The sequence below is a fragment of the Cervus elaphus genome, chromosome 22 (assembly GCF_910594005.1).
Source record: "Cervus elaphus chromosome 22, mCerEla1.1, whole genome shotgun sequence".
Taxonomy (NCBI): domain Eukaryota; kingdom Metazoa; phylum Chordata; class Mammalia; order Artiodactyla; family Cervidae; genus Cervus; species Cervus elaphus.
The window spans coordinates 5317921-5334399 of NC_057836.1; the positions used below are offsets into that span (position 1 = coordinate 5317921).

At 55.1% G+C, this 16479-nt stretch overlaps 1 protein-coding gene across 3 annotated transcripts in view; it reads right to left on the reverse strand.

Moving 5' to 3' along the window:
- Nucleotides 1-16479, reverse strand: part of PARVB (parvin beta) — a 115127-nt gene that overhangs the window by 32150 nt on the left and 66498 nt on the right. For all 3 annotated transcript variants that reach the window (XM_043881389.1, XM_043881388.1, XM_043881390.1), the window contains exons 4-5: nt 6912-7014; nt 382-522 (exon numbers count right to left, since the gene is read on the reverse strand). In XM_043881389.1, the coding sequence (XP_043737324.1) occupies nt 382-522; nt 6912-7014 (244 nt within the window). The remainder of the gene's footprint in view (nt 1-381; nt 523-6911; nt 7015-16479) is intronic.

The following is a 16479-nucleotide window of genomic DNA, read 5'->3' on the forward strand; positions in this document are numbered from 1 at the left end:
AGCACACTCGGTGACATGCTCTGGGGACCAGACTGAACCCCATCCCGAGGTCCTGCCGCGGCAAGTCACCAGTAACACGGCTCACTAGGTGTTGGCGCCCCCAGTATGTGGGGTGGAAGAACCTCTCAGAGCTTCTTCTGTCTTATAACCCAAACCCCCACCCTGGCTCTGGAAGTCTCCCTTGACCAACCAGAAACAACCCCTCTCCACTCTAAAGCCCGGGGACATCAGCAAGGCCCCCGGGAACATCGCCTTGCTCCACTCCTGGCCCTGTCTCTCAGACCCAGACGGTGAGCCGGCCAGACCCGCAGATGAATGACTAGGCGGGAAGCTCGACGGCCAGGCCCCCCAGCTCCCCGCCTGCACCCGCCAGCCGCTTACAGTCCACGTTCCACTGGAGCGGCCGGCTGTGGGGCCGCAGCAGCTCCTGCACCGCCTCTAGCACTGTCTGCAGCTTCTGCTTCTGTCCGATTTCCGACTGGGTCACCTCTGCCACGTTCAGCTTGCAGTCTGCCAGCTTTTCTGCAACGAGAAGGACGAGGACAGTGTCAGGAAAAGCTGGAGGGACTCAGGGCCGCCTGGTCAACCGGCTGTGATGAGGTCTCCCCACCCCCGTCATGGTCGAGTGGATCGGATCACCCCCGGCCGTGGGGCCTGCCAGGATGCTGTGCCGTGGAACTCTGAACTTGCAAGTCACCCCCGTTCCTTAGAAAACCACACCAGCAGGAAAAGGAGGGCTGGGGAGGTCAAGGATTCAAGTGTGGGTGTCCCACCTGGGAACATTTTATGCCCAGACAATCGACAGGATGATTCAGGGTGCGGCTGGGGAGGCGAGGAGGTGACCTGCGGGGATGGGACTGGAGGTGAGGAGGCTGGGCCAGCGGGCTCCCAGGGGGAAGAGGACTTTGATGAGAAAACAGGAAGGCCTCAGATGTGGCCCCTGCCTCCTTGCACCTTGCACGCCCCCCTTCTTCTTTCTCTATTGCTCGGACCTCACGGTGAGAAGGGTTATGTGACATTCAGGTCCCTGAGACTCTTTTCTCACCAAGAGGGAGCAGGAAGCAGTCAGGAGGAGCCGACCAGCATGGTCACGTCTGCTCCAGACTCATTTACAGAGACTAAGCCTTGGGCTTCCCCAGTGGCTCAGCTGGTTAAGAATCTGCCTGCAATGCAGGAGACCTGGGTTCGATGCCTGCGTTGGGAAAATCCCCTGGAGAAGAGAAAGGCTCCCCACTCCAGTGTTCTGGCCTGGAGAATTCCATGGAATGTATAGTCCATGGGGTCACAAAGAGTCGGACACGACTGAGTGACTTTCACTCTCACTAAGCCTCAGCCTTCGAGCCTTCATTCCCTTCCCGGGCGGGGCCAGAGGGACTCCTCACTGCACTCTTGTTGAGGGGCAGGCTAGGATGGCTCCCCAGGCTTCCTGCCTGTTCACTCATTCCCAGACTCGGGGGTTCCCCGATAGGTCTCCTCTGCAAAGCAACAGACAGGACGTCACAGGACATAATGAGATCAGGAACCCGGACGGTGATGAGAAAGTGCTGTGCAGAGAGCCGGACGCGCTGCGAGCCTCGGGCATGGAGGTGCCGGAGGCGGTGGCCCTGACAGGAGGGAGGTGCAAAGGCTGTGGCGTCCAGGCCGGGCACAGGCAGGCCTTCTGTTTGGAGAGTGATCCCCAGCAAGGATCTGTTTAAGGCATCTTCTCCGGACGCCCCTGCTACTTCAACACGGTCTCCCCACATCCTCCCCTCCCTCAACTAGCACAAGAAGCAGCAGTTTAAAAGCCCCCTTCAGGATCCTATGATGACACAGCAATACCTGCTGGAATGAAGGACACACCTTCATTCATTCATTCACTTATAGAACAGTTACTGAGCACCTACTACGTCCAGGCGCCGTCCTAGGGCCGGAGGCAGCACAGACCAGAGAGGACTCTAACGGGGGGTCACGAGGTGGTCAGCCACACCTGAAGGGCATCGGCTTGTGTAGGGCAGGCTGTGCCAGAGGCAAAACAAAGCAGCTCAACAGAGGACGGAGGTGATTCCCATTTACGTGTTTTCATTTCCCCCCATCTGCATCTAATAGGTCTGAGCTGAATAATCCACCGCTGTCTGTCCACATGCGTGCTCACTTGCTCTGTCATGTCGGACTCTCTGTGACTCCCATGGACTCCGCCAGGCTGTAGCCCCCCAGGGTCCTCTGTCCATGGGATTTTCCCAGCAAGAATACTGGAGTGGGTTGCCATTTCCTCCTCCAAGCTGTTCATATGACCCCCCCAACCCCGCTGAAAATACAAAGAAGGTCCCCAGGTGCTCAACAGCCAGGGACAGGACGGAGCAGAGGCCCCTGGGGAAGGAAGTAGGGCTGTAGAGAGCCAGGTGGTCAGAGAGCCTCGCCCACCGGGGAGAGACGGGGAGCCAGGCACTTCTCTGCAGTCCCTTCCAGCCAAACCTGCAGACGGAACGTCCCGGGGGAGGAGAGGCCGTCGATGGACAAGAGGAGGAAAGGGCAGGAGCCTGCTAGAGCTGCCATCACAAAGCACCGCGGGATGAGTGTCTTAAACATGGAGATTACTTCCACGCCGTCCCGGAGGCTAGAAGTCCAAGATCGAGGTGTCAGCAGAGTCAGTCTCCTCTGAGGCTTCTCAAGGATTTCGGCTTGCAGACATCCTCACCTGGCCTTCCCTCTGTGTGTGTCTGCATCCTCATCTCCTCTTCTTAAAAGGACACCAGTCTGAAGGGTTTAGGGCCCACCCCAGTGACCTCATTTTAACTACAAAGATGCTGTCTCCAAATGCAGTCCCATTCTGAGGTCTTATGACTTCAGGGGGGACACAGCTCAGTCGATAACAGAAAACAAGGCGATCGGTCAAGCCTGATGCTGCCTGCAGCCATGTCTCAGGAAACGCCCCCATGTGGGAGAGAAGAGGTCCGTGGCTGCCTGTATCACCCGCATCCATCTGCCCACTGATGGGGCTTGCAGGAGCGGCTGAGGCTTTGGCACGGCCAGGACCCCTCTCTCCCGAGCCTGGGAAGAGCCAGAGGAAGACGGGGCGGACTCTCCAGGGGGCAGGAAAACATGGGTGAATACATGGCTCTGAATACTTATTACAGGAGGAGGCGCCTGCCTTTTCTCCAGGAGAAGGGAGAGCCTGAGTCCGAGCAGGACAGCAGCCAGCCCGGGGGCGCCCCCTCACTGCCCACAGGGGGTCCCCCGGACAACACTGCCCACGCAGGAATGCCACACCCCGGAACCTGCCCTGGCAGATGGTCTGGCAGCTGCTCCCGGAATCCACTCTTAGGGAGAGGGACGCATTGGGGGCCTAGTGGTGACCCACAGTCTGCTCTCTGTCCTCAACTCCCTCCTCCTCCTCCTCCTCTATCCCTCCTCCTCCTCCTCCTCTATCCCTCCCCCTGGTTCCTCCTCCCTCCTGGCTGGACCCTTCAGAATCCTGTCCTGGCCCCTCCTCTGACCCCTGACCACCCCCCACCGAGGCCCTGTCCCCAGACCTCTTCTCTCTATAGAGTGAGTGACAGTTGCTCAATCATCTCCCACTCTTTGCGACCCCACGGGTTATGCAGTCCATGGAATTCTCCAGGTCAGAATACAGGAGTGAGTAGCCTTTCCCTTCTCCAGGGGATCTTCCCAAGCCAGGGATCGAACCCAGGTCTCCCGCATTGCAGGCGGATTCTTTACCAGCTGAGCCACAAGGGAAGCCCAAGTATACTGGAGTGGGGAGCCTATCCCTTCTCCAGCAGATCTTCCTGACCCAGGGATGGAAGCCAGGTCTCTCACATTGCAGGCGGCTTCTTTACCAAGCCCAGAAATCAGGTTTTGGCCTTGACATTCAGCCAATGTCAAGTTTCAGCTTTCTGTCTTTGGAAAGCAAGGAGCTCAGTGCCTCCATCAGTGTCGCTGCTGGCAGCCCTGGGCCCTAGGGTCATGTGAGCCCGTTGGTTACTACAGAACCTCATCAGTGCAACAGCATCATTAACACGACCCGGCAAGACCTTGCGAAGTTCCGTTAATATCTGGATAGTCTCCTCCATTGTTCTCTTCTTCAAACAAAGCGGTATGTCAAACCACTTGACACACAAGAGATTTTAGAACTGCCTTATCAAGGAGTACTTATGCAAGACAGTCAGAGAGGATGGAACTGCAGCTACTTTGTAATAAAAAGGCTGCCGGAGCCAATGTCGACCTCTTGTCATACATTACAGACAACAAAATGGACGTAGCAGGACTCACGGACAACTTCGGAGCAAGTCCTGCATTTGCTGAGACCAACTGCAGAGGGGACCCAGAGGGTGTGCCTTGAGCAGACGAGGACTCCTTACAGGTTACCTGCTCTCAGATGCGGCTGTGGCCCTACTCCAGGGAGGGCGCTGGCAGCCTTTACCGGCATCTATGGCTGAGATGCGGAGGCACCTTGAGAGCCTGACTCCCAGGATCACATCACTAGATCTAAGGCTTAGGGACACAATTTTTTCAAGTGGCTGGGTGAGTGAAGCCACGGCTGCATGCAAAAAGAATCAGAAATAAAAGAGTGAGTGAGCACCACACTTTTATGTTTGCTTCTGAAAATATTAGAAAGTATCTCTTTTGGGCAGTGAATAAAGCAGCGATTCAAAGGACTATTTCAATAAAGCAGCAGCATCACCAAGTCTTCCACCAATAAAGCAGCAGCCAAGCCTTCAAGTCCAGGAGTCAGGGGGAAGCTAGGGCTTTACATAGAGAAGGGAGGAAGGAAGCTGATGACCCTGGGCAGCTTCACCACCAGTACGATCCTTGTGCAGTCAGCCCAAGACCCACGCCCTCCTCCGTCCTTCTCTGCTGAAGGTAAGCGTCTATCATCACAAGTGTCCATTTCAACAGCCTCGAGAGCAATCTAGCACCCGACAGCCCTGAGAACCACTGTACCAACGATACAATATGAAACAACAAAGCTCCAACCAACATTTGTAACAATCAAATTGTGACTCTGGCTAAACAATCTTGACAACATTTCAGATTTGCTCTTACACCAAAGAAGTTCATTCTAAGATGTGGGCTCTCTGCTTAGCCAAACAGAGGTTTAATTCTTGGTGCGGGGCGTCCAGCCAAACACTGAATTTGGACACTCCCTGCGGGTGGGGCCACCCGGTCCCATAGTATCAACCATCTCTGCCCTGCCCGCCTCCAGCCTCTCCCCGCAGCTGGCCTGGGCAGGATGGGCATCTCAGCCAGGGCAGAGGGCACACTGGCCTCCCTATCCCCGCTCCCCTCACTACTCCCGAGGGCTTTCTCATTCACTGGTTGCTCAGGCCATAATCCCGGCCATCAGCTTCTTGCCTCTGGCAGCTTTAACCTCCAAAATATCCTCCGCTTCCATCCCACACCGAGCCACCCCATCCAATGCCCAGGGAGCTGTGACGGCGCTCCGACTGACCCCCACCATCTCCCCCTCCTGACCCTGCTCCCTGCCGTTCTGCACCCAGAAGCCCAAGCGACCTTTTAAAGCACAAACTCCGATCTCATCACGGCCCTGCTCACATCCTCAGGCAGCTTCCTGCCATGTGTGATAAAAGCCTCTGTCCCCCAGGGCACGTGGTCTGTCCACTGCCGCCTCCTGCAGCCTCCTTCCACTGCTCTTTAAACACTACAGACTCCTCCTCTCTTCAGAGTTGCGGCCAGGAAGTTTCTTTCCTTGCCAACTGGTGCAGAAGTCGGCTGGGATGTCAGCCCCCCTGGGGGCTGCCCCTGACCGCCCAGCCCCTCCAGCCCACCCAGCTCTGACCCCTGTAAACCTCTCCAATTCTCTCCACAGCACTGGGCTGTCTCTCTCTCTCTCTCTCTCTGTTGTGGCCACACTGTGCAGCTGGTGGGATCTTAGTTCCCAGACCAGGGATGGAACCCACACGCCCTGCAGCGGAAACACGGAGCCCTAATGAGTGGACGTCCAGGGACGTCCCAGGCGTTCTCTTAGAGAACTTGTGTTTTAGGTTGAACCACCTCACAACAGTTCTCTCTCTTCCCTCTGGCAGAACGGGCATCAGTGGTGGGGCATGGGGACCTTCCTCTCTCATCACCACTGAGTCTCCACACCCGCCACCCTGTGGGTGAAAGGGTGTTCGTTCAGCAAACGAAGGGACAACCAGAAAAAACCCAGCTTCTCCTTCCTCACGTGCTTCCCAAGGACTGACCGAACAAGGACAACCCCACAGCCTCAGAGCCGGGGACGTGACACGGTCCCTCCCCATCGCGGGCTCCCCCCGAGATCACGCCGTCTGTAGACACTGCTGTGTAGAGTGCGGAAACCAGCCCGCGGGGACCGGGCTCGAGGAAGCATGCAGAGGTTGAGCCGAGCCCATGACCGGGGCAGCTGCAGAGGCTGCTTCCTGCGGGTCCGGGGTCAGCCCCCTCCCCATCGGTCTGCTGTCCCTCAGTATCTCTCCCACCAAAAGCACCCCCTAAATCCCAGGTGCTTGACTCAGACCCCACCCCCGCCCCCAGCGCATGCCTGCAGAGCAAAACACGACCTCACCCCGGTGCTGGCCCCCCTGGAAGGAGGGACCCTTCAGCTGGTCTGCGGGGAGACCCCTGCGCAGGACGGCACGTGTCTGTGGGTCATTAAGGGGCAAGGAGTGTGAGCAGATGAGCCCTGCAGAGAGCAGGTCTGCATCCCACCAGGGCTGGGAGGGGCCATTAGGAGACGAGTTACCCCAACGGGCAAGGGGACACTGAGTCCTCCAGGCCACCCTCACGGGGACCCGAGAGAGGGGACCTGGAGCCCAGTCGAAGCTGAGGGCCCAGGGGTTCGCCACCTGGGAGCAGAGGGCTCAGGCCCGTGGCTTACGGACAATTGACCGATGTCGCCACATAGAGCATGGCATGGTCCAGATTCCGGGCCGCCCCTCCCGGGGACTCACCCAGCAGCTTCTGCAGCACCTGCCCATCGTACAGGTCCTCCTCCAGCTGCTTCACGATGATCCTCTCCTCCACCAGCACGTCGTTGATCCAGTCGATGAGGACCTGCGGGTGGACAGGCGTTACGGCCTCGCCCGCTGGTGCCTGGAGGACCAGGCGGTGACCAGAGCGCGTGCAGAGGGGGCGACGCCCCCAGGGCAGGGGCCGGGCAAGCCCCAGGGGAGAGGCAAGCTGCTCTCCACATGCCCGCCCCCACCAGGATGCCAGGGGTCCCGTGGGATTCACAGGGGCCGGGCGGAGCGGGGCACCTGGGGGAAACTGGCTGCCTCCCAGAGGGGGACTTGAGTGCGTGAGAAAACTCAGCCAAAGGAGATGATGGTATTCACCACAACATGGGAGGCGAGGGGAGCAAATGAGGAAACATCAGTAACACAGCCCCCTCCACCCCCCGCCATGGCGCGAGGCAGGACAGTGAGCCGTAAAACGTCCACACCCGTCCTGCCCTTAATATCCGCATCAAAACCACGTGAACCTAAAGCTACACAGAGAAGGGGATCCCGAGTGGCCGCTACTTACGGCTCTGAGAACTGGCTCCCAGGGGCACACTACTTTTCTAAGGCTTTACGGGGATGGAATCCACGCTCCACACACCGCACCCTTCTAAAACGTGCGATTCGGCGGTTGTCAGGAGACTCACAAAGTTGTACAACGGTCACATCACCCTCAGAAGGACAGTTTCATCCAAAGGAAACCCCGTACCGTCAGCACTCATTCCTCATTCCGCACACCCCGACCTGCTCCTCCCAACCACAAAACCATTCTCTCAAGGGTTTTGCCTGTTCTGGATCCTTCACATGAATGGGAACCGCATCGTACGTGATCTTTCGTGTCGGGCTTCTCTCCCTCACTGCTGCTGCTGCTAAGTCGCTTCAGTCGTGTCCGACTCTGTACGACCCCATGGACAGCAGCCCACCAGGCTCCTCCGTCCCTGGGATTCTCCAGGCAAGAACACTGGATGGAGTGGGCTGCCATTTCCTTCTTCTTTCCCTTAGCACGATGTTTTCAAGGTTCACCCACGTTGTGGCACATGCCAGGCGCTCGCTCCTTCTTACAGCTGAGTCACAGTCCGTTGCACAGAGAGACACACTTTCCGGATTCATTCACCAGGTGATGGAGATTTGGGTTGTTGCCCCTTTGGGCCTGGTGTCAGCTGAGCTACAATGAACACGGGCGTGCAAGCTTTACGTGGGCACACGTGTTCATTTCTCTAGACCAGCCTTTTCTCAACAAGTTTGCCTTCAATTCACCAAGTTTAATATATCGTAAAAGAAGACAGTTTCAATTGTGAAGATATCTATGGAGACACAGGATTCTCACTGAACAGAATCTCATTTGGCCGACACTGCTTAAGGCGCTTCTCCTCAAAATGAAAGCGATGCCCTGAACAGACTTGATCAAAAATATATGTAGTCCGCGGCTTCCCTGCGGAGCAAAACCAATAAAACTGTCTAATTGGTCCCAATGACCTCCTGGAGATGGGCATTGATTGGTCCTCTTGGAGATAAACGAAAAGGACACAAATCCAGCCTAGAGTGTCCTCTGTCAGCCTCTGATACCATGCCACCTGCAAAACCGGCCACAAAGCAAATTTCTGTGGAGTATGTTCTATTTTCCCTCTAACTCGGAAATATTAAATCAGACACACAATCCCATGAATAGAAGTAAATGTAAATTAAAGGGAGGATTGGAGGAAGAAAGAGGTGAGCAGGCCTGCGGCATCCTGGTTCTGCCGAAGCCACCCCAGCAGGGTGGGTGGGAGGCAGGTGGCCCCATGCTGCAGACCTCCTCTGTCCGCCTTCTTCAGGGAGGGAGCATCGGCCTGGGAGCCGGACGTCCCCGCCCAGCGGCCTTCTCTCCCAGCCTCCAGCATCCTTCTCCCATCACCCAGCTCCCACCTCCTCTCTGACCACCTTCTCAGTGTCCTTGTGTGTATGTGTGTGTGTGTGTGTTTGGGGGGGTCCCCATGACACGTTCCCCTCCTCTGAATCTTCAAAGGAAATCGCCCTGGACAGCTCCTCTCCACTCTCCTCCAAGGCTGGTTCATGCCATTCCGTGACATCCAATGCCTCCCTCCCAGTCCCAGTAACCCCCTAAAGGTCTAGCCCCATCTCTGCCCCATCTTCCTGCTAGCGTGTTTCATAAGCATCTCTATCTGAACGTGCTGTCCGCCCCCACCGACTCCCAAATCTCCTCCTTATCTGAGAAGCAAACAGGATACCGTCCTCCAGCTTCGGGGCCTGGATTCCACCCCTTCATCCCTTCATCCCATTTATCCCATTTCCTGACTGCATCCACTTCCCACCATCTCCTCTCCCACCGCCCTCATCCAAACCATCTTCCCAGGCCATTGCCACAGCCCCGCCAGCCAGGCACGCTGCCTCCTCGCTGATGCTCTTCAGATCCCCAAGCTCCTCTCTGCCCCAGGCTTTTGCACGTGCTAATTCTGGCAGCCTGAATGCACCTCCTCCTGCCTCCATCACTGTCTGGCCACTCTCACTCATCCATCAGGTCTCAAGCTCCATTATCATCCTCTGAGCATCCCCCCACACCCCACCCAGGCCACATTCCCCAACATGGCTCTCGCTGCACTCAAGGGCCTTTCCCCAAACCTGTTCACGTTTGCAGTGAGAACACAACTTCATTTGTGACTATCTCCCTGCTGGACTTGAAGCTCCGTGAGGGCAGAAACTGTGACCTCTTGTGTGTGGCTCTGTCTCCAGCACCCAGCACTCACCACCTGGCATTGAGTTCATTGGTTAACTTACTGAGCACCTACTGTGTGCCGGGCTCTGGGAATGAACAAGGTGAGGACTTTATCCTTGAGGATCTTACCTTCCAATCAGACATTAAAAGACAAACAAATGCACATGTCGAGTTATGATTGATGTTATGGAGAAAAATAAGTCAGAACAGTGTGTTAGTCATTCAGTCGTGAACGAATCTTTGCAACCCCACAGACTGTAGCTTGCCCGGCTCCTCTGTCCATGAACTCCAGGCAAGAACACTGGAGTGGGTTGCTATTTCCTTCTCCAGGGGATCTTCCCGACCCAGGGATCGAACCCAGATCTCCCACACTGCGGGCAGATTCTTTACCATCTAACCCACCAGGGAAGCATGGGTGGCGCAGAGGTAAAGAGTCTACCTGCCAATGTAGGAAACGCAAGAGACGCAAGTTCAATTCCTGGGTCAGGAAATGGCAACCCACTCCAATACTCTTGCCTAGAGAATTCCATGGACAGAGGAGCTGGCAAGGCTACAGCCCATGGGCTTGCGAAGGGTTGGAGGCGACTGAGCACGCACACACACAAGTCAGGGTACAGCGGAGAAGCCTAACAGGCACAGCTCGGCCAAGCGACCGAGGTCAACGTTACAGGATCAGCCATGTTGTCACACGCGCCCTGGTGGGATGAGAGAGCGAACTTCACCCCCGTGGTCTCCCGCCCCAAGCCCATGACTCTGAGAAAAGCATCAGACTAAGCCTAATAGGAAGACATCCTCCAAAACCCCTGCCCAGCCCTCCTCAAAACCGACACGGCCATCAAAAACAAGGCAAGTCTAAGAAACTGTCACTCCCAGAGGAGCTAAGGAGACAGGATGACTGACGGCATGTGGGATCCTAGACAGGACCAGAAAAAGTACATCTGCTAAACCCTAAGGAAACTGGAATAAACGGTGGGCATTAGTTAATAACGTATTCACGCTGGTTCATTGATATAACAAATGTACCATGTTGATCTAAGATGTTAATAACGGGGGTAAATTGGGTGTGGAAATACGGGAACTCTTGCACCATCTTTGCTATTTTTCTATAAATTGAAAACGGTTCTAAAAATTTGTCTGTTGAAAAAATCAGGCAGAGTTTGGGGCTAGAGAGGGCAGACGGTGGCATCGCCAACTCAGTGGACGTGAGTGTGAGCAGACACTGAGAGACGAAGGACAGGGGAGCCTGGCGTGCAGCGGTCCACGGGGTCGCAGCGAGTCGGACACGACTCTGCGGCTGAACAGCAGCAGCATCGGAGCCAAGCAGTCACATGAGACCAGCTCAAGGGCCGACACTGAGGACCTTTCTGTGCCAGGCCGTGGGGGCAAGGGAGGCTCAACTTGCCCTCTCCTCGCTCCAGGAGTGCAGGTCCAGCCGGGGGACAGAGAGAGACGAAGAGTGGGCACCAGGCATCATGAAGAAGCCCGACCTGAGGGGTCACAGGGCCCCAGGATCGGAGGCAGCAGCGTTCACGGGCGGGATAGGAGATGGCTGCACAGAAAGTGGGCGCCCGGGGCAGGGGGCGGGAGCAGGCAGGCCTGGTATCGGGGGTGGCGAGATCCCAGCCACGGAGGAGTGATCCTCTGTCGCAGCATGGACCCAGCAGGGAAGTCAGGAGGGGCTGGAGCCCACAGAGAGGCCGCCATACATCCTCCACGCTGTGCCAGAATCCCAGACAACCACAGCTTGGCCACACTGCCGCGGACCAGGGGCACAATTCTGAACACCACGCTTTTCCCCCCAAGACCCCGAGACCTGGCAGGTCACCAGCGGTGGCTCTCAGAGGCTGAATACTCAGCATCCAGACCCCTGAATCCGACTCCCACCACCACGGACCCAAGACTCTTACGTCTAGGCATCCACGGGGCCTTTTCTGGCCACTTAATGAGATTTCATTGGTTTGTAATTTTTTTTGCAAAGTATATGATTTAAATTTAAGGCATAAAAGTAAGTGCAGGCCTAGGGATCCTAACCCCCTTTTTGGTCTTCGAAGCCCCCCTTCCGGCTTCACTCCGGTCAGAAGGACTCCCCCCAGAGGTTCCCCCAGCTCTCCCAGCTTCTCACCTGCCGACCCTCTGCTTGAGCAGCTTTCCCTTCCTCCTGACCACCCTGCCCTTCCTTGGGCCCTTACAGCTGCCACGAGGGGCTAGCCCTTGACCCTCAGAGAGACTGGGAGCCCCCTGGGGCCAGGGACCCCCGTCTGCTGTCTCACACCCCCGCCCCCCACAGCACCCTGCAAAGCCCGACAGATGCTATAAACACCAGCTGTGTGTGTGCCTGCTCAGTCACTCAGGTGTGTCTGACTCTTTTGCGACCCCGTGGACTGTGGCCAACCAGGCTACAGTCCATGGGATTTCCCAGGCAGAGGAATACGGGAGTGGGTTGCCATTTCCTCCTCCAGGGGATCTTCCCAACCCAGGGATCGAACCCACATCTCTTGGGTCTCCTGTAAGAGCAGGTGGATTCTTTACCACTGTGCCACCTGGGAAGCCCCGGTAAGCAGGGACAGCTAATGAGGCTCCCAGGGTGGTTGATCACCTTTGGCCAACAATTTAAATGGTTCTGTAGGCAGAATTTTAAAATGCCGCCAAAGACCTCAGTGGTCAGGCCCATGGGATCCCTCGGACAGTGCAATGATGGGCCGGTACCCTGTGATCAGGATGTTACAGGACAGCTGACCTCAAGAAACAGAGATTGTCCAAGGGCCTGACCTCATTAGGGCAGAGGTCAGAGATCCAGAGGTCAGAGATCCAGAAGCCACAGGCGGGTCCAGGAAGGGGCCTGCCGGCCGTAACAGTGGAGAGTGAGCTGGGTGTCCCCAGGAGCAGAGCCGATTTCCGCCGCCCCAGAGCCTCCAGTAAGGCGCTCAGTGCGGCTGACAGCCTGATTTCAGCCTCAGGAGACCCTGAGCAGAGGGCCCGGGCCAACCACACTAACCCCCGGGTCCCAGAACTATGAGCTAACTCAATAGATGTTGCTTTAGGCCACCGAACTGGTAAAAGCTAATTTACCCAGCAATAGAAAACTAATACAAACAGCATTCCACTATCGCGAATCCAAGCACGAGCCTCATATACCAACAAGAGTACACCCTATAAAAACAGTGCACTGCTGACCTCTGCGGTCTGTACTTGAGACCCAGCTCCCACTAGGATTTTTGCTGTGTGACCTGGAGCCAGTCTCTTAGCCTGTCTGGGCCCCCAGAGTCTTCATTAAAAAGAAGACAAATCAGTTCCTATCCCCGTGTGTGCCATGTGACCCAGCAATTTCCTTTCCAGAAGTTTCTCCCAAGGTGCGAGTCCAAACGTGCTCCTAGACATTTTCTAGCTCAGAAGCAATTTCAAATTTTGTGTAGAAAAAGCCAAATCCACAAGAGAAAAAAGCCTGGAGGGATGCAAATTAAACAATTGCCACTGCCTTCTGTTTGATTTTTACATCTTCCAGGTTTTCAGCAGTATATATTATTCGGTAATTAGAAAGAATAATAATAGATGCCATTTATAAAAATTAATCACTATCCAGATGGCTTCTCTGCCGAAACCAACAAGCAAATCCTAAAATGCAAATGGAAAGTCAAGAGACCCCAAAAAGCCAAAACAATCTTCAGAAAGAAGAACAAAATTGGAGAACTCACACTTCCTGATTTCAAATCTTCCTACAAAGCTAGAATACCAAAACGTGACACAGAGGTCAGTGAAACAGAAATGGGAGCCAGAAATAAACCTCACATTACAGTCAACTGATATCCATGAGGGGGCTAAGACAATTCAATGGGGAGAGAACGGTCTTTTTAACAGATGGTGCCGCGACAACAGGATATCCACATGTGAAAGAATGAAACTGAACCCTTCCTTTATACCACATGCAGAAATCAACTCAAAATGGATGTCCAACTCTCTGCGACTCTATGGACCATAGCCCGCCAGGCCCCTCTGTCCATGGGATCCTCCAGGCAAGAATACAGGAGTGGGTTGCCATGCCCTCCCCCAGGGGGTCTTCCCTACAAAGGGACTGAAACCAGGTCTCCTGCATTGCAGGCAGATTCTTTACCATCTGAGCCACTAGGGAAGCCCATGATGTATCCGTACAATGGAATATTATTCAGCCATGAAAAAGGAATGGCGTTTGGACACAAGCTACAACACGGATGCATCTTAAAAAGCACCACGCCGAATCAAAAAGGCCAGACACAAAAGCCACATGGTGTATGATTCCCGTTAAATGAAATACCCAGAATGTGAAAATTACAGAGACGGGAGAATTCTATACAGACAAAGTGGCTGCCGGTGGCCAGGAAGGGGGATTCAGGACTGAGTGCTGATGGACATGGGGATTCTTTCTGGGGGTGATGCAAAGTCCTTGATTGATAGAGGTGATGGTCGAACAACTCTGGGAGCTCACTTAACAACCAGTGAATTGTGCAGTCTGGGAATTCTATCTCAATACACCTGTTATTAAGAAGCTCATCTCTAGAATGCAGGTGTTAGCATCTACCTCTGCAGGGGCCATAACCCTCAGGGATCTCGCCAGTGTTACTGTCACCACCCCTGGAGCTCTCTGCATGTCAGAAGCCCCTTTCTGATGTACGCAGCATAACCAGCAGCACCTAGTCCATGTAGACACCATCCTAGGTGTTGGAGCTACAATGGAACGTGACCTAGTCTCTGTCTCACGTGGGTCGCAGATGCTCACTGGTCCTCTCACAGCCACTAGAAGGAGCTGGTTCCTGCCCCACCACACCCCCACCCACTGAGAGGCCCTGATTCACCTTCTGCCACCTCTCTGATCCCACCTCTGACCACCCTCGTCCTTGCTGTCAAAGCTCCAGCCACGCTGCCTCCCTCGTTCGCCCTCATATCTGCCACCACGTGCTTCCGGTGGGGTCTCTGCACTTGCTGCCACCCTAGGTACCAAGGAGCAGGTCTCCCACCCAAATGCCCACCCTCAACCACCCCCACCAAAAACAGAAGGGAGGAAGAAAACAGAAGGGAGAGGAAACCACCCCGCTTCTTGCTTCAGTTTCCTCCCAAGTGTTCACACCACCAGGTCACACATTCATTCACCCCCCGACACGTCCGTCTCTCCAGCTGGACCGCCAGCCTGCTCTAAGCCGTTGCCCCAGGGGCAAGACTAGGAACAGAACCTCGGAAGGTGCTCAAACCAACTGCAGCGCTGCCTCCAGACCTAGAAAGGTCTCTCGGGCACGCAGACCGTTGCCTCACCCAGGACGGCCTGTTGGAAAACACATAAGAGATGTCTCTGCTATGAAGAGACTAAAACTTCAAAAATCCCCACCCGGATCTCTGACCTGCTCCAAGTCAAATACGAAAACGACACAGAAGAGGGATGAAAGTCAGATTTCAGCCAACAAGCCACAGAGGTCAGGTCTGAGAAGCAAAAGCGACCAGCCGCTCCAACTTCCCTGCCGCCCCGGCAGAGGTGCAGTGACCCGGCCACCACCAACCCCCCATCCGTGTACCATCCAGGTCACCCATCTCAATCCTCTGTTTCACAGAAGACTTTTTAAAGATGGCAACCATCCTTATGTTTCGAGACGTGCTTATTTGCAAACCCCAACTCCCACAGACACATGTCTAGGACGTGATATTAATGATGCCCTTGGCACAGGGCTCTTTGCATGGACGTTCCACAAGCTTGCTTAAACTAGAATAAAAAATTACTTCCCTGAGTTCCGTCTGAATGATAATCAGGACCTACAGCCTATCTCCCCCAAAGCTATGACAGTTATGTTTTAATCATTTGCAAATACGCTTGTCACGGCTTAACGCACTGAGGATGCAGGCTTATTGCAACCTGCAGACACATCACCAGGCATCTCTGCCCAGCGAGGATGGCATCGTCTTCTGCCCAGAAGACCATCCTTGTCTTTCTGACTTTCTTCTCAGGGATGAAAGGAGGGAGCAAACAGAACTTAATAACCCAGAAGAGTCTTGTCCAATAGACTGGGAGATGAGACGGGAGATCTGCTCCTGGGGAGAAATGCCAACCCCAGGGACAACACAGCCTGCCAGCCTTGGACCAATGCAGCCACCAGGGTGGAGGCCCCTCTCTGGCGATTTACTCTGGAAAGCATGTGAACTGCCATTGCTTCTTTCGAGGATCATTAAAAATACAAAGGATCTCATCTGGAAATTGCTTTCCTCCTCGGGCAGCACCAGCTATTCACCCTGTAAGAGAGTCAGGGCGCTCCTGGAGGATGCCAGCTCCCAGGACCGCAGGACGAAAGCCCTGCAGAGAGGAGACCGAAGTCTTTCTTGAACCCACAGGACACTCACTTCTAAGTGTGAACCACAGACCTGCCCGTGTGCCTCCCTCCCGGCTCGGCCCTGTTCACACCCACGTTCCAGCACCCAACACAGAACCCGCCAGACAGCAAGCACGTAGCATCTGATGTCACCCTCATGCATGTGGATGGGCACAGTGGTTCTCCTACTCCAATCCGAACCGGGATTTGAATCCAGGAAGCCGGCTCCAGAGCCCACCATGCCCACCCCTTCACACTGCGTCACACACAGTAGATGCTCAGACAGTGCTTCAATGAACCGCCTCACTCTTGATGCCCGGCTAAGCCAGAGTAGGTGTGCTTGTTGGTTGGTTTGTTTTACAGGAAGCAGAGAGCGGCTCACTATGTTTAAACAGTGACAGAGGAGGGGGGTTCAGTGAGGCTAGGTCTACAGAGAGAGACAGGACAGGAGCCAAGACAGGAGGCTAAAAAGTGCAGGTGATGG